Below are 20,907 nucleotides of genomic sequence, written 5' to 3'. Positions count from 1 at the left end.
TTGGACTCTGTTGCCAGAGTGTTAGTTGCGGCTGCCACGGGCGAGGCGGCCGCAACTGAATTTCGGCGCTGGGGCCCGTCGGCATGGCAACCGGGACGCTGCGCACACCGATGACGTCATCGGTGCCGGCGCAGCGCTACCGGTGCAACGCCGCTTTAGGCCCCCAGGGAATTTTTCAACTGGCCATAACTCTGGCGCTAGTCCCTCTAGCACCTCAAAAGCGGCGCTAAGGCTAGTGAATTTCTAGGCCTATATTTCTTTGGTAACCACTTTCTCAGTTTTGTCTGCCACTTTCTCGGTTTTGTCTGCCATAGTTCTGTCCTGAGAATTGCATAAGAGTAAGGGAGCCTACATGAGCCATAGCACAGGAGGAGGAAGGCTAAGGAACAAACCAGATCAAATGAGGATATACAGCAACACAAGTTTGTGAATTTGAATGTTTTGAGGTGCCATGTCCTGAAACAAATCGGAGGATTCACCTGAACTGTGCTTTGCTTTAGCAGGATATGTGCTTTATAATGAACTACAATTACAGATCCACGAAGTAACCAGATACTGAGTTTTCATTAAACGGTCCTTAATTGGGGACATGGTTAGATCTTTTAATAAAACCACTGTTTGAAAGAACTTTGTTTTATTTGTTGTTTATGAATTTTTTACAGAAGGATCTGATGGGCCATCAAATGCATTGGCCACTGTGGTCCAGTATGTTCCATTGGAACTCATGGATGGGGTCATTCGAAACTTGACCAATGATGATTGCATCACAGATATAGAGCTGATGACTGCTTTGACCAAGTAAGGCTTTTTTGGGTAGTTGTGAGTTGAGTTAAAAATAAAGTGAAGAACAAGACACAATTATGCTGCAGTATCAATTGTTGAACCTTGGCTGGTAGGATGCAGATTTGCACCCATAACTTCCCCTCATCCCTCTCCACCAAATGCCGCATTTGTGATTTCAGCTGTACCACAGTGAAGGGGTACTGAACAAAGAGCAAGCACATTTCTTCCCACCACCTCACCCCCCCCCCCCCCCCCCCCAACAAGGGAAGGAAATTGGAGGGGAGCCACCCCAGGCTTCTGTCATATACCTCTTGGTAGCTAGTTTGAGCAGTTTTGTTGAAGGCTTGGAAGTATATCACTGTCCTTGGCCAGTATGGTGTATGGAAATTGAAGAATGGGGAGAGAATAAAAAATGCTGTGGAAATGAGGAATCTGGGGAATAAGGGAATGGGGAGTGTGGGTGACAAAATGAGTTACCTGGACAACTTGTGAACTTCTTGCTTTAATGATTATTGGGAGCAAATTGCTGGTCCGTCCTTTAGGCTGGGAGCAAGTACGTAGCAGTGAGAGGCTAAAATGAGTAAAAAATGTTTTAATTTATTAAAATACAGTAATTGTGCGCTACATCTGTTTTATACCATCAAGGTAGTCACAGTGCTAACAGAATAGATGTGTCATAGAATCATAGAAATTCACGGCACAGAAGGAGGCCATTTGGTCCATTGTGTCCATTCCGGCTGAAAAAGAGCCACCCAGCCTAATCCTACTTTCCAGCTTTTGGTCTGTAGCCTTGTCAGTTATGACACTTCAAGTGCATATCTAAGTACTTTTCAAATGCTGTGAGTTTCTGCCTCCAGCACCCTCTGGTTGAAAAGATTTCTCCTCAACCCCCCTCTAACCCTTCTACCAATTACTTGCCCTCTGGTTATTGACCTCTCTGCTAAGGAAAATAGGTCCTTCCTACCCACTCTATCTAGGCCCCTCATAATTTTTACACCTCAATTAAATCTCCCCTCAGTCTTCTCTGTTTCAAAGAAAACAACCCCAGCCTATCCAATCTTTCCTCATAGCTAAAATTCTCCAGTCCTGGCAACATCCTCATAAATCTCCTCTGTACCCTCTCTAATGCAATCACATCTTTCCTGTAATGTGGTGATCAGAACTGTACGCAGTACACTAGCTGTGGCCTAACTAGTGTTTTATACAGTTCTAGCATAACCTCCCTGCACTTGTATTCTATGCCTCAGCTAATAAAGGAAAGTATGCTGCCTTATCTACCTGTCCTGCTACCTTCAGGGATCTGTGGACATGCACTCCAAGGTCCCTCTGTTCCTCTACACTTCTCAGTATCCTACCATTTATTGTGTATTCTTTTGCCTTGTTTGCCCTCCCCAAATGCATTACCTCATACTTCTCCAGATTGAATTCCATTTGCCACTTTTCTGCTCATCTGATATCCTCCTGCAGTCTACAGCTTTCTGCCTCACTATCAACCACACGGCCAATTTTTGTATAATCTGCAAACTTCTTAATCATGCCCCCTACATTGAAGTCAAGCATTGATATATACCACAAAAAGCAAGGGACCTAGTACTGAGCCCTGCGGAACCCCACTGGAAACAGCCTTCCAGTCGCAAAAACACCCGTCGACCATTACCCTTTGCTTCCTGCCACTGAGCTAATTTTGGATCCAACTTGCCACTTTCCCTTTGATCCCATGGGCTTTTACTTTTCTGACCAGTCTGCCATGTGGGACCTTGTCAAAAGCCTTGCTAAAGTTCATGTAGACTACATCAAACGTGCTACCCTCATTGACCCTCCTTGTTACCTCTTCAAAAAATTCAATCAAGCTAGTCAGACACTACCTTCCCTTAACAAATCCATGCTGACTGTCTTGATTAAACTGCACCTTTCTAAATTATGATTAATACTGATCCTCAGAACTTTGTCCAATAATTTGCCCACCACCGAAGTTAGGCTGACTGGCCTGTAATTACTCGGTCTATCCCTTACTCCCTTTTGTAAGCAACAGTACAACATTAACAGTCCTCCAGTCCTCTGGCACCACACCTGTAGCCAGAGAGGATTGGAAAATGACGGTCAGAGCCTCTGCTATTTCCTCCCTTGCTTCTCTTAACAGCTTGAGATACATTTCATCCAGGCCTGGCAATTTAGCTACTTTCAAAGATGCTTTTGCATCCCCTTAATATTTTGTCTCTCACTATCCCGTCTACTATTTCACATTCCTCCTCCTTAACTACAGTGTCAGCACCACCGAGCTCCATGCCAATATTTAGATATTCTATTGTAATTGAATCTTTTTTTTGTAACCTTTGTGAATCTTTCTTAACTACTGAGTGGGACAAGCTGAGAGTCGGCATGGGCTCGATGGGCCAAATGGCCGCCTTCCGTGCTGTAACCATTCTATGATTCTATACCCCTCTTCTAGCCCAATGGTACAACTGTTAACTTTCCTAAAAAGAGAGCTGACGTTTTGGGCTAATTTTTTTCTTCAAACTCTAATCTCAATGATCTTAGCGATTGCTTCATTCTGTTTAACTGTTATGCTGAGTGAGTTTTATTTCTGCCAGGTTTGTCGGATCATCTGTTCTTAGGGGACTTAACTTCAGAACCAATCAACTAACGTGCGCCTACTCTTTCAGTCTCTCTTACTCCCAGTTACAGGAAATGTTAATGCTAAACACATATATGTAGGAAGTATTGCATCAAAATTCCAATATGCAATCTATATACTAGTCAAATAAATCTTCTCCCCTTCCTCCTCCATATCATTTATTATATATATTTACCATTTGTATCTAAGCCTTCCTGGGTGATGCTTAAATTAACTTGATTAAAACTGCTCTACATAGTCCAGTCCAAGAGCTTAATTATTGACAAAAGCAACTTGGTAAACAATAGGAACACAATACAATGCTGAGTGAGGTACAACTTAATTCTTTCTTGCCAGAGACATCTAAAACTGAATTGGGCACAGAGATTTATTAGTAACAATTATTAAACATCTGCTATACTATGATTAATAGCAGAATCGATGCTTGCAGTAAAAGTAAACTGATTAATATAAATCAACAGAAGCTATAAGCACAATAATTTTACTAATAAGTAGCTCCGCATAAGTTGTATTTTACTTAATCACCGTATAACAAAATAATATTTAGCGTTCAAGATTACAGTATGGACTTTGCCAGGTTACATTCATAATCTGCATTCTAAACATTACTGATTAGCTTCCAGTGTTCTGGTTGTCCCTTTTGGTGATGTGATGTGATGATAAAAGAATACAGCTTCTACCCTGAGTAGCAGGTTGGCTGCAACATTAGGTATTTCTGCTAACGTTTTACTACGTTAAAGGCACCTATATAAATGCAGGTTGTAGTAGTAGTTTTGATGCTCTAATTTTACTTCTGAGTTCGTTGTGTGGTATTATCTTCCTTCAATCATCCTCCCTTCCCTACTTTAGCTAACCATGCATATACTTCATTTTCTCTGGCTGTTGTACTCTACTTCTGTATGTGCTTAGAGCTGTAGGCCTAGAAATGTATCTCGGGCGGTGGCGCAAAAAGAGTGATGTCGAATCAGCCACCTGTTATACGCAGCGCCTGATATTCTGTTTCATTACAGTCAGTGGAACTAAATATCAGGCGCTGCATATAATAGGCAGCCGATCCGATACTGCCCGTTTTGCATCACCACCCAAGACGAGTTTCTAGGCTGTAGGCTTTTGAATTAACTATTGGAACATTTTATATTCTCTACTGCTACTTTACTCTAAAACATCTTGCGTCTTCTCTCAACTTACAAAAAATCCTTAAATCTTCAAAAACTTCTAACCCTGCTTGAAAAGTCCAGCTTGCTTTGAGAAATACCTCATATAGATGAATGACAATACTTTGAACTACTGGAGAATCCCACTTCAGGTAATGTGACCAATCATAGTGACAAATTCAAATAGGTGGGTCACTTTCAAAGATATCATTCAATTAAACACCTATGTTTTAGAAACCATAATTGCTAGATTTTAATTGGTTTTACAAAGGCGTATTTCCAGTTTTATTTCTCCGGCTTTTCTCCGTGTGTAAATCACTAGGAAGGAATGTAATACTGATCGCATTGTCATGAGGCCTTGAGAGAACATTATTTGTCCAAGGACATGGCCCATTCTTACAGGATTGACAGGCCAAAGCTTGTCTTGGCACACATCTATTAACGGGCAGCAATTACATAGAATTGTACAGCACAGAAACAGGCCATTCGGCCCAACAGGTTTATGCCGGTGTTTATGGTCCACACGAGCTTCCTCCCACCTTACTTCATCTCACTCTATCAACAAATCCTATTCCTTTCTCCCTCGTACTTATCTAGCTATGCCTTAAATGCATTTATGCTAATTGCCTCCACCACTCCATTGAAAGAATTAATCCTTCAATTTGAGCATCTTTCACAGTCCACTTTTCCTGTTCTTTGCAAGTTTTCTTGTTTTCACTCTATCCCAAAAAATGATCTCTCACCATTCATACTGCCACCCTATTGCTCTTGCATTGATACTTTTGTAAAGTTATCAAAACTGCTGTTAAATTAAAGCTTAAAAGTTCTGGCCTAATCCATGATCACCAGTATGATTTTCAGCATGACACTTCACTGGTGATCTTGTTGCCTATGTTGGGGAGCTCTAGAACTGTGTTCATGAACATTTTCATTTGTCCTTATCTTCAATATTTCTAGAGTCTTTGACGGGGTCTGAAACAGTGTAGTTCAAGGTTCCCATTATATAACCTCCCACCAAAGCTACGTTCACTGCTGAAGCTGATAGTTCATCACCCCCCTCTCAATTTTGCTTGTTGACACTATTAACTCTGTATTTACCAATATTATTACCTTTTTTATTCATACCACTATGGTCATTGTACCTGAGTTTTCCGCTCTTGTTCTTCCTAGGCTCCAAATGCACTATTTTACACGCTCTTCGTCCTCTCTACATCTCCACTAAGTTCAAATTAAGACTAATTGCACCGTCCCCTAATTGTAACCCCATTCTTTACAAGGACCTCAAAACTGGGAATCTTTACCTCTCAATTTTTCTTTCCTCATACAAACTTTTTTGTAAATCAAAGTTTACTGTGTCCTAATCATTTTTACTTCCTTATTATCTCTGTTTCTACTGTTCTCAATTAGTAGTATTAGCCTTGATTCTTAATTGTGGAAGTCTATTCTGTTTTTATCCATAAAGTTCACAAGTTAGTTTCTTTTTTAAGATAAACTGTTTGGATGACTAAGGACAATACTTAGTCCATAGTTGCTCCATCATGACACTTGCTGTAGGCATTAATTGTAACTTTTTTGCAAGGGTACCTACTTTCCAAGTTTATAGTAAATTATTTATAAATTTTGAGTCTACTTCAACTTTTCTCTTCTAGCAGGCACTGTTCCTTGGGTGTAAGTAAAAAGGGTGTTTAGAAATAACTTACACTTTTTATATAAGACATCTTTAGATTATAAAGATGGACTTTTCAGAGAGACAATCCTATTTTCACCTAATGGCAGTTTTTCACTTCTTTCTTTTCTAAATTGCAGTATGGTTGACTGGCTTTCATGGCCATTAGCCAGAAACATAGACAAGTGGATTACTGGCTTACTGAAAGGCTTGGCTGCTGTAAAAAAGTTCAGCATTTTGATTGAAGTCACACTTTCAAAAATTGAACAGGTCAGTTTCACCTCACTGGGGTAATTCTGAAATTATTTGAGGTCAACACCTAAAAGGCACCAAAATGGATTATTTAGAATAATCAGTTTTAGATGGAGGCTAAAATGCCATGTTATGAAAAATGTCTGTTGTAGATCTATTGTTGGTGCTACAATAATGTTTTGAAATTTTTCTTTAATTGCCAGAACTGCAGTACACTTGGCATTTAGATTGCAAAGCAGCATTCGCCAGACCTCTTTGAACATTGATTAATAATGGAACTAGGAGGTGCAAGATAGTGCTTGAAGAGGTGACCCTCTTTTAGCCACCATCCTTTAGGGAACTTGCTGTGTGCTGAATTGCCTGCTCTAACCTGCATCCTGTTGCACTGCTCAGCTGCTGGCCTGTGTTAATTCACCCAAATTAACTTTGTAAAAGTTATTACTTGAACTGTAATGATGAAATGGCTCCTGATGGGTCTTGTAAAGAGTTGCAACAGACTACAAAAGATCAAATGTGCCTGAAAAGCCAAGAAATAAATGATGAAACACTGGAGCTGGGTAGTTGACCCCACTTATTTGAAAGTTGATTAGTACTCTGCCTAGTTGACAATTGGAATTTTGCATCTTGGACCACTTCCAAATATACTACAAATTTGCTATTTTTTTCCTCCACCCAGGATCTAGGTTTAAATTTAGTGCAGGCTAATGGGATAATAGTCTTCTGGTTATGCAGGATGTAAGGCTCCTACATGAAATGAGTAGTCTGACTTGGCTCCTCTTGAGTACAGACTTATAGCATAATCCTGCTTATGATTCAGTACTTAATTGCCAATTTTACTTAGGCTGCTGTAGGAATTGGTGCAGGGGGAAGGAATTACAGTGGTGCAGTAGTTAATCCTTTTTTATGTTGGGGTTAAGGCATATTAGATCAGGCTAAAAGGAGCTTTACTTTGGATGTGGTCTATGGTATTTCTGACCTGGGATTGTTTTGATATGGTGACTAGCCGAAATAACACTTTCCCAGCACATAAATTGATGAGAACATTTTATGGCAATGTGTTTGTGTACCTGCTTTGTCTCCAGTGAGTTTTTAAATATTTGAATTTGTGTTTCCTGAGTTGATTTAGAAAATATTAATTCTTGTCTATTCAAGTTCTTTGGTTCCAGTACGTTTTGTATAGAATATATGTTTGGGGATATTAGATGGAATAGTGGGTTGGTCTTTTCTGCTGAAACCCAGGATCAAATTACTCCCAAAAGATTGAGTCTCTGCTGACTTCAAGACTTAAAAATTAAATGAGTCTGGGTCCAAGTCCTGTTAGGTACATATCCAGAACACACAGCTGTCCTTAATTTGACAGTAACTGGCTTGCTCAGAGGTACAAGGATGACATTATGTTGGTGCGACATTCTGTTAGCAGTTAGTTTTGTTGTGTATTTCACTGAAGCTAATAATTTCCACAGTCTAATTATAATGAATTAAGAGGCTAGAATATATTAATGTACTGTACAACATTTACATTTTCTGGAAGATGTTGATAAAGAAATGTACTTTTATAATGCATAGTGTTTCTTGTATGCAAATTGGCTGCTATGTTTCCACGTGTTACAACAGCGACTACACTTTAAAAGCTTCCTTGGCTGTGAAGCTCTTTGGGACCTCCCATGCTATACACATTCCAGTTCTTTCTTTAAACCAGCCCTAATGTAAGCTTTATATCTTCTAGGTGTTCTCGAGGTTATTTTATCCAATTGTAAGAGCAGGAGCACTTGATGTGCTGAAATACATGCTGCTTAGTTTCCAACATTCACCAGAAGCTTTCCATGTGGTAAGTATTATTAGTTTTGGTCTTGGGGGAGGGGGGATTGGAGGGTTGGGATGGTGTGCGGAGGGAAAGTATCTTTCTACCATTTACTATAACCTTTGATTCCGAACTATCAGTTTATTCTGATTTTAACATGGTACAAGCATTAACAGAACCACTTTCACAGCTATAGATTTGGAACTAAAACCACATTACTTGCAGAAAAAAGTGATGCTATATAGCAATTCAAAATTGTTTCTGGACACCATTTGAAATGGGCCCTGAGTAGAATACTTTTATTTAAAGCAGTTGTGCTAGATCACCCGCTGTGGTAGACCGACATTTTCAGTAGTTGTGATCTGAAGGTGCAGATTTGGTTTCACCTGTTTCTCTATTCAGCTTCACAAAGCTGAGAAATTATGAAAAGATGGGACAGAGTAGATAGGAACTAGCTATAAGGTATGCTGCAAAGATGACCATGCAGTAGGTCGTCATACTGGTTTCTTTTTGACCATTAATGAGCAGTTTAGTGCAAAGGTGGACTATGTTTTCACTGGGTGAGCTTTCATTTCGCTATGACAGTGGTATGGCATTGTCTTTAGTAAATTTAATGAAGGAGCGTTGAACTGCTTAACACGGACAAAAAAGAAGTCATGAATCTAGAGATCTTTAAAATAAATAGTACCCCAGGGGTAGTTTTTCCACTTGAGGCGCAATCTGAGATTGTTTTGAGAAGTGTTTTTTCTCTCCCAAGTTTCCGCTCAAGCTCATTTGCATACCACCAAATGTAAAATTTGCCATGAGCCAGTGCAATCAGGCAGTGTTTTAGAAAATAATTTTTTAATTGCTTTAAAAAAAAAAAAAAAAATCCTTGATATGTTTAAGAGTGGTAACTTGGTGCAGTTTGATTACACCAACTGAAGATGGGTTTATCACAAAATGTAAGCACTTTAATCAGTCCACCACCTGTGAGTAACCTGATTTTAAATAACTGAAAATTACTTTAAAAAAAAACTATACAGATCCATTCCACTTCTTTCGTATGGTAGTAGCAAAGCAAATCAAATGACAATATCTAAGTCAGATATCCAGGCCAAAGCTTCCAGTGTAACAGCGTGGATATCTTGTAGGCTGCCTGCGAATTTCCTCTGAGGGCAGTGCTCAATGATGTGCTCCAGGGTCTGATCAGGAGCTCCACAGTTGCATGATGAGGGATGCTTTAATCTTCCATCTATGGAGAAGGTGGCAGCATCTACCATGACCGGTTGTGAGGTGGTTGATGTTGTCCACTGTGATGTGCCTCAATGAATCCGAGACTCAATGTTAACGGAGCAAAGCAAGGCTTTTATTAACTCAGAAAGTAATACACAGTGGAGAAGTGTCTCTCATCCAGAGATCTGCTGTACTGCCTGTGAGACACGCTGGGGCCTGCTTAAGTAGGGGCCAGGTATGGGCGGAGCCCTACACACAATACAATACAGGTAAGGAAATGAAACTGAAACTAAACTCCCCTGCTTGTCACAGGCACAATCAAACACAGAGAACACAGCGTGCCTGATGAATGGCATATTTCATCACATTCACCCCTTCTACAGATTTAGTCTGTTCGGGGGTTTGGTAGTCCTCTGTGACCGACGTAGCTGTTGTGGTGCCGCGGGTGTCGGCTGGGTGTCCCCGGTGGCCTCCTGGGTCTCTGCCGGGGGCGCCGCCAGGGTTGTTGAAGGGGTAGTTGGTGGGGGCACCGTTGGTCTATGTTCTTCCGGGGGTGATGAAAGAATAGTGGGTGGGTAAGAGTTGCTGTGATCGTTGTTGCTGTTGTTGTCGTGGTTGTTGTCGTTACCGGCTGGGGCGACATCTTTGATGGACACGGTGTCCTCCCTTCCGTCGGCATGCCGGACATACGTGTATTGGGGGTTGGCGTGGAGTAGGTGCACTGACTCCACGAGAGGGTCCGTCTTGTGGCCCCTCACATGCCTTCGTACAAATACCGGACCTGGGGTGGAGAGCCATGACGGCATGGATACGCCCGAGGTGGATTTCCGGGGAAAGACAAACATTCGTTCATGAGGCGTGGCATTAGTGGCAGTACACAATAGCGACCGTATCGAATGGAGCACATCTGGGAGGACTTCCTGCCAGCGGGAGGTAGGGAGGCCCTTGGTCCTTAGAGCTAGAGTGACTGCTTTCCATACTGTCCCGTTCTCTCGCTCCACCTGACCGTTACCCTGGGGGCTGTAGCTGGTGGTACGGCTCGTGGCGATCCCCCTGGACAGCATGTACTGGCGTAGCTCTTCACTCATGAAGGACGCCCCCCTATCCGTGTGGATGTAGCTTGGCATACCGAACAGGCTGTTGAGGCATTTAATGACCATGGCGCTGGTCATGTCTGGGCAGGGGAAGGCGAATGGGAAACGGGAGTATTCGTCCACAATGTTCAGGAAGTAAACATTGCGGTTGGCTGACGGGAGGGGGCCCTTGAAATCTAAGCTGAGCCACTCAAAGGGCCGTGTAGCTTTGATTAAGTGGGCTCTATCTGGGCGGTAAAACCGAGGCTCGCACTCAGCGCAAGTGTGGCAGTTCCTGGTCAGAGACCGAACTTCCTCAATCGAGTAGGGTAAGTTGCGGGACTTTATGAAGTGGAACAGCCGTGTGACCCCTGGGTGGCAGAGGTCGTTGTGGAGGGTCTGTAGCCGATCCCCGGTGGTGCTGGCACACATCCCTCGTGAGAGGGCGTCGGGGGATTCGTTAAGGGCCCCTGGCCGGTAAATGATGTCATACTCGAAGGTGGAGAGCTCGATCCGCCACCTGAGAATCTTATCATTTTTGATCTTTCCCTTCTGTTTATTATTAAACATAAACGCTACCGACCACTGGTCGGTAAGTAGGGTGAAGCGTTTGCCGGCTAGGTAGTGGCGCCAGTGGCGCACTGCCTCCACGATGGCTTGGGCCTCCTTTTCCACGGAGGAGTGTCTGATCTCTGGCCCTTGGAGGGTCCTCGAGAAGAAAGCTACGGGCCGCCCCGCCTGGTTGAGGGTGGCCGCCAAGGCAAAGTCAGACGCATCACTTTCCACTTGAAAGGGAGTGTTCTCGTCCACTGCTTGTAGCGTGGCCCGCTCAATATCCTGCTTAATGCTTTTGAAGGCGGCGTGGGCCTCAGCAGAGAGCGGAAAAGAGGATGCTTTCAAGAGGGGGCGGGCTTTTTCGGAGTAGTTGGGGACCCATTGGGCATAATAAGAAAATAACCCCAGGCACCTTTTCAGGGCTTTGGGAGTGTTGGGCAGGGGCAGCTCCCGTAGGGGGCGCAATCGGTCGGGGTCTGGTCCGATTTCCCCATTCTCCACCACGCTGCCTGGTATGCAGAGGTGCGTGGTGTTGAAAACGCACTTGTCCTCGTTGTAAGTGAGGTTGAGTTTTTGTGCGGTTTTCAGGAACCTCTCAAGGTTCGATTCGTGATCCTGCTGGTTGTGACCGCAGATGGTGACGTTGTCGAGGTAGGGGAAGGTTGCCTGCAAGTGGTGATCATCGACCATGCGGTCCATCTCCCTCTGGAAGACCGAGACCCCATTCGTCACCCCAAAGGGGACTCTGAGGAATTGGTAGAGGCGTCCGTTCGCCTCGAAGGCGGTGTACGGGCGGTCCTCTGGTCTGATAGGGAGCTGGTGGTACGCTGACTTGAGGTCGATGGTGGAGAACACCCGGTATTGGGCAATTTGGTTCACCATTTCTGATATGCGGGGTAGCGGGTAGGCGTCTAGTTGGGTGTACATGTTGATCGTTTGGCTATAGTCGATCACCATCCGTTTCTTCTCGCTACCCCTCACCACCACCACTTGGGCGCGCCATGGGCTGTTGCTGCATTCAATAATGCGCTCCCTCAGCAGCCTGTCCACCTCGGTCGCGATAAACCGCCTGTCCTCCCAGCTGTACCTCCTGCTTTTGGTCGCTATTGGCCGGCAGTTGGGAGTAAGGTTCGCGAATAGCGAAGGCGGCTTTACCTTCAGGGTAGCCAGACCGCACACTGTGAGGGGCGGCTGGGACCCACCGTAATTGAGCGTGATGCTTTGGTGGTGGCACTGGAAGTCCAGGCCCAAGATCACGGCCGCACATAGACTCTTCATGATTAGTAATTTAAAATTATCATATACAGTTCCGTTAACGGACAATTGTACCGCGCAGTAACCCATAATGGTCGATGTCTGGGTTTTATCAGCCGTAGAGATGGTGCCCCGAGCAGGGACCACCGTTAGAGAGAGTTGTTGTACTAGTCCAGGGTGAATAAAACTCTCCGTGCTTCCACTGTCAATTAAACATTTAACCCTGCACCCGTTTACCTTGATGTCCACCATTGATTTGGATAGCGGGTGTGGTCTGGTCTGGTCCACTGTGACCGATGCCACTGTAGGGCCCTGATCGAGACAAGATGGCATCCACGCTGTCTGCTCACAAGATGGCGGACCCCACGAGGTCGGGCAAGATGGCGTCCAAGATGGCCGCTCCCACGGCGCACACGCGGCGGTGGCGGGTTTTCCAGCGGGGTTCCCTCTGCACACCTTCCCGAAGTGCCCCTTCTTACCGCACTTAAAGCAGGTGGTGCCTTTCGCCGGGCACAGGTTTCTGGTGTGCTTCGGCTGCCCGCAGAAGTAGCAGTTGGGGCCCCGACGCGTCGCGGCTGTCGTAGGGCTTCTGGAGGGAGAGCGGGGCCCCGACGGTGTCGGGCTGCCGGGTGGGGAAGATGCCTTCCAAGATGGTGGCGCCCTTGGTGCACACGTGGCGGCGTGGGCTGAAGAGTAGGCGTCCGAGTTTCTCTGGGCCACATCCAGGGATCGCGCTGTGTCCACAGCCTGTTTCAGGTCCAATCCTGTTTTTTCCAGTAGTCTCTGCCGGATGTAAGTGGAGCTGAGGCCTGTGATAAAGGCATCACAAACAAGTTCGTCGGTGTACACTGCGGCTTTTACATCTTGGCACTTGCAGTCTTTGCCAAGCGTTTTCAGGGTGACTAGGAACTCATCCAGCGATTCCCCAGGTCGCTGTGTGCGAGTAGCGAGCAGATGCCTAGCGTACACCTCGTTCGTAGGCTGCTGGTAATGCGCCTTTAGGATGTCGCAGGCGGCCGGGTACGTGTCGGCGTCTTGGATGAGGGGGTAAACCCGGTGGCTTACCCAATTCCGCAGGATTCCGAGTTTCATACTTTCAGCATCCGTAGCGTCTGTGATGGCTGCGGAATTGTCCAGGAAGAATTCCATACACTTAAAGCAGTGTCCGAATCGTGCCGATGCGTCCGAAGCATGCGGGTCCAAATCCAAACGTTCAGGTTTCAAGAGTTGATCCATTGCGTTGAAAATTGAGTTAATAAAATTGATGTGCCTCAATGAATCTGAGATTCAACGTTAACGGAGCAAAGCAAGGCTTTTATTAACTCAAAGTAATACACATTGGAGAAGTGTCTCTCATCCAGAGATCTGCTGTACTGCCTGTGAGACACGCTGGGGCCTGCTTAAGTAGGGGCCAGGTATGGGCGGAGCCCTACACACAATACAATACAGGTAAGGAAATGAAACTGAAACTAAACACCCCTGCTTGTCACAGTCACAGGCACAATCAAACACAGAGAATACAGCGTGCCTGATGAATGGCATATTTCATCACACACTGCGAGGAAGGTTTGATTTGCTAGTTATATTGGTGTACAGTAGTCAGTTTCTTAGTAAATTAAAAACAATTATATTCAAAAGCTTTTAAAATGTGCCTATTGGTGTCCTTGCGCCAAAAAAAAGCTTAATTTTATAGCACCCTTGAAGGCCCGCAAATGGGTACAATTAGCGGAAACTTGCAATGGTGATTAATTCAATCTGGGGCGTAGCCAGTTTTGTGGGTGGGATTGGCTCCTAGCATAACTTTTTTTTAAATTAATGCAAAAGATCGCAGAAACTCGGTTTGCACTGAACGTAACTTGCGCTTAACTTCCGCAATTCTTTGCGCTGGTTTGGCCGATTTCAGGTGAATTTGCACCGGAAAAAAACTCCAGGCCCTTGTTTTTACTAATATTGGATAATAGTTTGCTGCTACAGAGCAGTAGGATGTCAGTGTGCAGCTATGATTCCCTACACAGTGAAATCCTGAATATAGTTATGCCATGCAAAAGGAGGTACGCAGGGAAAGGATGCGCCTCACCGTGGAATGAGAAGCTGGAAGAGCAAATTACCCCAGATGACACTTGAGCATTTCATTGTGTTCAAATTGAACAGCGAAAGTGGATTTCTTCCATGGTTACTGTCACAACAAAGGGTTGTTAGTCCTTCAGGAATAACTTCCGCGTGATTCGGGCGTAAGTAGTTTATTCAACAACAAGCTTTAAAATATATTAACTCAACAGTGTTACAATACATCTGTCTTCAGATTACATTAAATGACAAGCAAGTAATACAGCTTGGTTTCTAGGCCCAGGGTGATCAGTCCCGACTCCCTTGGCTGCCTGCTCGGCTGTGGACTTTGGACCGTCCTGAGAATTCTAACTTTTGGTAGGAGGATGCTCTACCTTTCTAATCTTGGGCTGCATGTACGCATCTCTATTCTTACCTTCTAGTGATTAATTATCCCACCATGCCGACTCTGTGTTAACTGACTTCAGATGGGTTGTGCCACGTATTGCTAGACCTAATCTCTTATCTTGGCTGAAGAAATGTCCCTTCCAGGAATGCGCAAGACCCTGTCATCTGAGTACCAACTTACTTCTGGCCTTGCAGGGTGCCCTCAAGTCTATTGCTAAAACTGTTTACCATGTTATGGATCTTTAGATATGTGGGTCTCCGCAACCAGCTCCCTTATCTAGGTACGGGACATCTCTTGACTTGGGTGTTATCCTAGTTTAGAAACATTCTCTGTCTTTTAGCTTACAAACTTTTTTCATTCACACGCAAAGGCAAGACTCAACTCCCCACCCCCGCAACATGTTAAAATGCTGGAGCAAAGCGAGATGGGATACCGTGACTGTTTTCTTAGATTGAAACCATTTTCATAAAATATTCTAACAAACAGCATTTAGAGGGCTAACAGCAAGGGAAAAGGAAGAGGGCAAGTTTATATATTTAAAAAAAAAAGTTTTCTCCTTATGACATTTTTGAGAAATAACGAGCAGTTCAGGAAAATCTTACCTAGTGGGAAATTTGCACGTTAGCACTTATCAATTGTACTGAATTGAGTTCATTGCAGGAATAATTTTAAATGATATATTTGTTTGCATCAGGAAAGTGTCTAATTTTTTTTTGAAGAATTATTTTTGATTTAATTGCGAATATCCTTAAGTGATTACTTCCAGGTTTGCTTACTATTTGAGATCTACTTAGTTGTCTTTTCTTAACATTGCTTTTAGAGAAAATTGGAACCTACAATGGGAGGGTTTAAAACAGGTTGAACATTTGGGAAATTGTCTTACTGTATTCTGCAGTACTTCTGTATTTTTGTTATATGACTGTCAGTTAAATGTATTTGTTTAAATTGTTAAGTCTACAGGAAATTAAATAAATGACAAGTGGTATTCAGTGCTAGAGTTATCAAGTCAACTTCTAGACACCTCCTTCCCCTCCCTTGTTTTCTCCCCCAAATATGACTTATTTCAGTTGTCCAACTTGTTTGGAAGTTTTAGGAAAAAATGGAAGTGAGTGTGACTTGGATTATTCCTCCTTGTGCAGCTACAGGTTGCCTCTTAATTAACACCTCATCTGCCAACTCACCAAGAAATCTGCAGGCTCAGCAGCCCTACTTTAGAAGAGAATATAGATGTAGGGCTTACACTGGGAGAGCAGGAACATTTTGGCTAAATAATAGTGACCCCACTATTCCGGGCCAGAATGGAACTGATTGGGTAATTCCCCCGCCAATCACGCCTGGAGCTCGCACTGCTGTAAGTGACTGGGATTGAATTTTACGCACGTAATTTATGTGTAACTATCCTTCACTCACTGCATTTTGCTGGAGAAATCACTTTTTATCGGGAGAAGTTGCTGTAGTTTTGGTCATGAGTTCAGTTTACTGCACTTCATGGAGACTCTTTAAATAGACTCTGTAGACTGTTTGCTGCAGCTATACAAAACCCTGGTTAGACCACACCTGGAGTACTGTGAGCAGTTCTGGGCACCACACCCTAGGAAGGATATAGTGACCTTGGAGGGAGTGCAGCATAAGCTTACCAGAATAATACCTGGACTTCAAGGGTTAATTACAAGGAGAGATTACACAAATTAGGGTTGTATTTCCTAGAATTTAGAAGGTTAAGGGGTGATCTGATCAAAGTTTTCAGGATAATAAGGGGAACAGATAAGGTAGATAGAGAAAAACTATTTCCGCTGGTTGAGGATTCTAGGACTAGGCGGCATAGACTAAAAGTTAGAGCCAGACCTTTCAGGAGTAAAATTAGGAAACATTTCTACACACAAAGGGTGGTATAAGTTTGGAACTCTCTTCCGCAAACGGCAATTGATGTTCGATCAATTGTTAATTTTAAATCTGAGACCGATAGCTTTTTGTTAGCCAAAGGTATTAAGGGATATGGGCCAAAGGCGGGTATATGGAGTTGGGTCGCAGATCAGCCATAATCTCATTGAATGGCTGAATGGCCTACTCCTGTTCTATGTTCCTGTGTTCCTAGTGCGCTGTTTAAATAGACTCTGTTTTCTGAGTAAATAGACTTTGCTTGCTGTAAAATAGACTGTTTGCTGTGAGTCCTGCCGTAAGTCCTGCCCTGCCTTCAACTCATTGGATGATACAGTGCAACTCATTGGCTGACAGTGTTGTCAATTGACACTCTGGAACATTTTGAGTTCATCAATGGTGTATACTTTTAATACCATCTGCAAGCACCACTGTTGTCTCGCTAACATATATAGGCTAACTTATATGGAATGCAAGCTCCTAGCATGGAGTCTTGCCTGCCTGGGAGCATATGTTGGCAGATTCCAGTCATGGCCCCCACAACTATCATTCCACCTCACCCTCTGGATTGCATATTGGGAAATCACAAATGCACTTGCCATAATTTTGCAACCGTTAACTTTAACAGATGGAAAATTTTGGGAAGCGTGCTTATAATTTCCTGTTAAAATCCAGGAGAGTGCTTTCATAAAATTGGCCCCCATCATGTAATTTTTATTTATTAGTGCAATTTATGTATGGACTGGAAAAATCTAGGCTCAGTTGGGGCTGTGTTGTATCATGGGTTTAAGCATTCCATATAATATACATTAATGTTGTAGCTGCTTACTGAAATGAGTTGTAGAATCAAATGGAATGCTAAATTAAATTATAAAAATACTTAATGCAATAAATATTTTAGTTATGTATTTATTTAAGGCTTAAAGTTTTATTTGCAGTAATTCATATAATCTTTTTCCTCCACAGCTTGTCCCTCACATTCCCAAATTAATGGTGTCACTGTCTAAAGAGGAATCTAACACTGGTACAAACTGTCTTCAACAACTGTCTGAATTAGTGCACTGCATGATCTTCCGATTTTCAGGCTTCCCTGACCTATATGAGCCTGTAATAGAGGCACTAAAGGTAAATGATAGACAATAATTTGATCAGTTCACTCTTTTCCTTCAATTGCATTTTAATTTTGATCAACCTTAGTGTTTATTTTTATTATTGTACATACATTTTAAAGTGGATATTTCAAGCACATTAAGTAAAAATACATAATGCAATCAAATATTTTAGTTGTGCATTTATTTAAGGCTTAGTTTTTTTTGTTGCAGTAATTAGTATTATGTCCGTAATGCATCTTTTCTATTTGTACCTTGATGATTGGCTCATCAGAACACTGTGCCTGAGGCTTACCATCACTACTCCCTATAGTCCAAAAACTGGGATTCCTAATCAGTTGCGAGAAGTTCCAGCTGCAGCCTATGCCAGCAGGAGATACGAGTTTATAGCACTTGGAGATCTGATTTCCTCTTTATGCGACAGGGCAGAATTAGTTGATCTCGGCAAAAGTTCAGGTCTGATGGCAGAAGTCATTATTATCCGCAGTACCTGACTTTTAATGAAAACAGAAAATGCTGGAAATACTCAGCAGGTCAGGCAGCATCTGTGGAGAGGGAAACAAATTGACGTTTCAGGTTGACCTTTCATCAGATTTTTAATACATCGCATAATTTCTGCTGTTCCATTGGTGGCCCCATTCCCAAAAAGTAAATATTGACTGGGGCTTGGAACGAGATTATCCATAATGGTCACAGGCGAACAGTACGCTACAGGGTAACAGCCACCTCCTCCCAAACAACCTCACCCACACTTGATGGTGATGACAGGTGTGTCCCTCACAGGATGCGGTACCTTTGTGCAGAAGGGCTGGGTTCAGGGCAAGTCAACAGTACAGTAGTCTGCCAGGCACATCAATCCATTAGAAATAAAGGTAGTAAGGCTAGCTGGGAAAAACTTCCAGACTAAGTACAGGGCAAGTCACTGTGGGCCGTATTTTCCGATCGGAGGCTTCCTGCGTGCGGAGGCCTCCGATCTGAGAAAAATCCAGGGACTTACCTGAGGGCTCCCGAGGTCCGGACACTTCCGCTGGGCTTCTCCAACTCAAAATGTGCAGGGCCCACGTACCCAGAGGTGCATGCGGTTCGCAAGTGTCCCTGGGATCACGTGGGCCATGGGGAGCCAATCAAAGAAGGGAATCTCCCTTCATACACTTGACAGATAGACCTGTCAAATATATGAATGGAGATCACCCCAAAAACACAAACATTAAATAATTTTTTTAAATCACATTTTTAAAATGAGTTGAAATTACAATATAAATTAAATATTTTAAACAAAAATGTAATTTTTTGAAAAAAAATAATTCGTTTTTTACGGGGCTAAAAATAAACGTACCTTTTTTAAAAGTATTTTTAAATGATAAATAAGTGGGAAAAATTTTTTTTTACTTTTATCAAATCTTATGCTGGTAAAAGCAGGCCTTACACCTGCTTTTACCAGGCGTAAGATTTCTAAGGGTTTTCTGCGGGCGGAGGTTCTCCAGAAAGCGGGACCATCCACCCGCAGAGACCCTTCTCCAGGGCAGGCTTCTGACCTCTCGAGCATTCTTGACAGATCGGAAATGCCGGTTTTCAGCGCATGCACTTCGCGTGCCTGAAACTGGCATTTCCGATGTTCCTACGGCTGAGTACACCGCACATACACACCTGTAGGGATCGGAATATACGGCCCTATGTGTGTAATCTGATGCTAATACAGTGGTTTGCATTTTCACAGAATCACAGAAACCCCACAATGCAGATAGAGGCCATTTCGGCCCATCGAGCCTGCACCGACACATATCCCACCCGATCCCCGTAACCCCACGTATTTAATCCCCCTAACACTAAGGGTCAATTTATCATAGCCAATCATCCTAACCCGCACATTTTTGGACTGTGGGAGGAAACCGGAGCACCCGGAGGAAACCCACGCAAACACGGGGAGAATGTGCAAACTCCACACAGTCACCCGAGGCCGGATTCGAACCCGGGTCCCTGGCGCTGTGAGGCAACAGTGCTAACCACTATGCCACCGTGCTGTCGCTTTCTTTTGCATGCGCTGTCTTTCTGTCACATACATGCCCTCTTCTCTCTTTCTCTCTCCTCTTCGCCCCCCCCCCCCCCCCCCAAACTCCCAGTATTTCACTCTTGACTCCTGTTGAACCTCTGTCCATCACAGGAAATCACTTACTTGACCTAATCTGACTTCATATGCAAATTATTTAAATAAGCTTTTGCGTATGAGGGGAGGGAAATCCCAGCATTCATCCAATTTTACTCCTGTCGAATATTGTCTTGTGTTGCTGCACTAAAGTACAGCTAAACAATAAGTTTTTAAAAAAATATCAGTTCTCTTTTTTATAAATTCAGTTTAAACAAAGCGGTTTGATCCTTGTCTCAGCAGTATCTGGAGTTAACTAATAAGGTTGTTTTTGGTACTGGTGTCAGCGATTTATTTTGCCCCATTATCAGATAGGTGCTGATAACTTTTCGTTGTTGTGAAGGTGAAATATTGATGTTCTGTCCAAACAAATGGCTTGGGTAAAATTGTGATATAATCTTGTGTGGCTCTATTAATGTTATCAGATTAAATGTATGCCTCTGTTAGGACTTTCCAATTCCAAATGAGGAGAAAATAAAGCATCTGCTGAATCAGAATGCCTGGACATCACAGAAAAATCCATTGGCATCTTTGTATCCAAGACTTGCTACAAAATCAGATACAGGAAGGATAGGACTAGCCAACCTAGGCAATACCTGCTACATGAACAGCGTCATTCAGGCTCTTTTCATGGCTTCTGAGTAGGTATCTGAAGCACATACAATATTGGTACTATCGAACTGTGAATGTTGCTTCGATTGATGACTATTCATATTGTACTGCTATATGACTTTCACAGGATTTGTATAAGAAATTTGGATGTTGGGCCAGATATGTTTTTTTTAAATTTAAATCCTTGTTCCCCCTAGATTTCGCATAGAAGGCACTTTTGCCTTGCAACAACCTTCAATTTGGAAGGTGAAATGATCTGGGCCATCAACTGCACTTCATTGCTGTCAGTAGCAGTTTTCAAATGCTCAGCGGGATATATGTT

General features: G+C 43.3%; 1 protein-coding gene across 3 annotated transcripts in view; it reads left to right on the top strand.

Moving 5' to 3' along the window:
- The window catches only part of LOC147111728 (ubiquitin carboxyl-terminal hydrolase 35-like), a 109,903-nt gene that overhangs the window by 28,994 nt on the left and 60,002 nt on the right, over positions 1 to 20,907 (top strand). For all 3 annotated transcript variants that reach the window (XM_085998910.1, XM_085998908.1, XM_085998909.1), the window contains 5 exons: positions 663 to 798; positions 6,379 to 6,508; positions 8,217 to 8,318; positions 17,688 to 17,846; positions 20,421 to 20,614. In XM_085998910.1, coding sequence (XP_085855036.1) covers positions 663 to 798; positions 6,379 to 6,508; positions 8,217 to 8,318; positions 17,688 to 17,846; positions 20,421 to 20,614 — 721 coding nt within the window. The remainder of the gene's footprint in view (positions 1 to 662; positions 799 to 6,378; positions 6,509 to 8,216; positions 8,319 to 17,687; positions 17,847 to 20,420; positions 20,615 to 20,907) is intronic.

This window comes from Somniosus microcephalus, chromosome 10, assembly GCF_052327205.1.
Source record: "Somniosus microcephalus isolate GS21.2 chromosome 10, FLI_Smic_1.0, whole genome shotgun sequence".
Lineage (NCBI taxonomy): Eukaryota > Metazoa > Chordata > Chondrichthyes > Squaliformes > Somniosidae > Somniosus > Somniosus microcephalus.
Note: the sequence above shows the minus strand (reverse complement) of the source record. Positions and strands in the feature narration are given on the sequence as shown.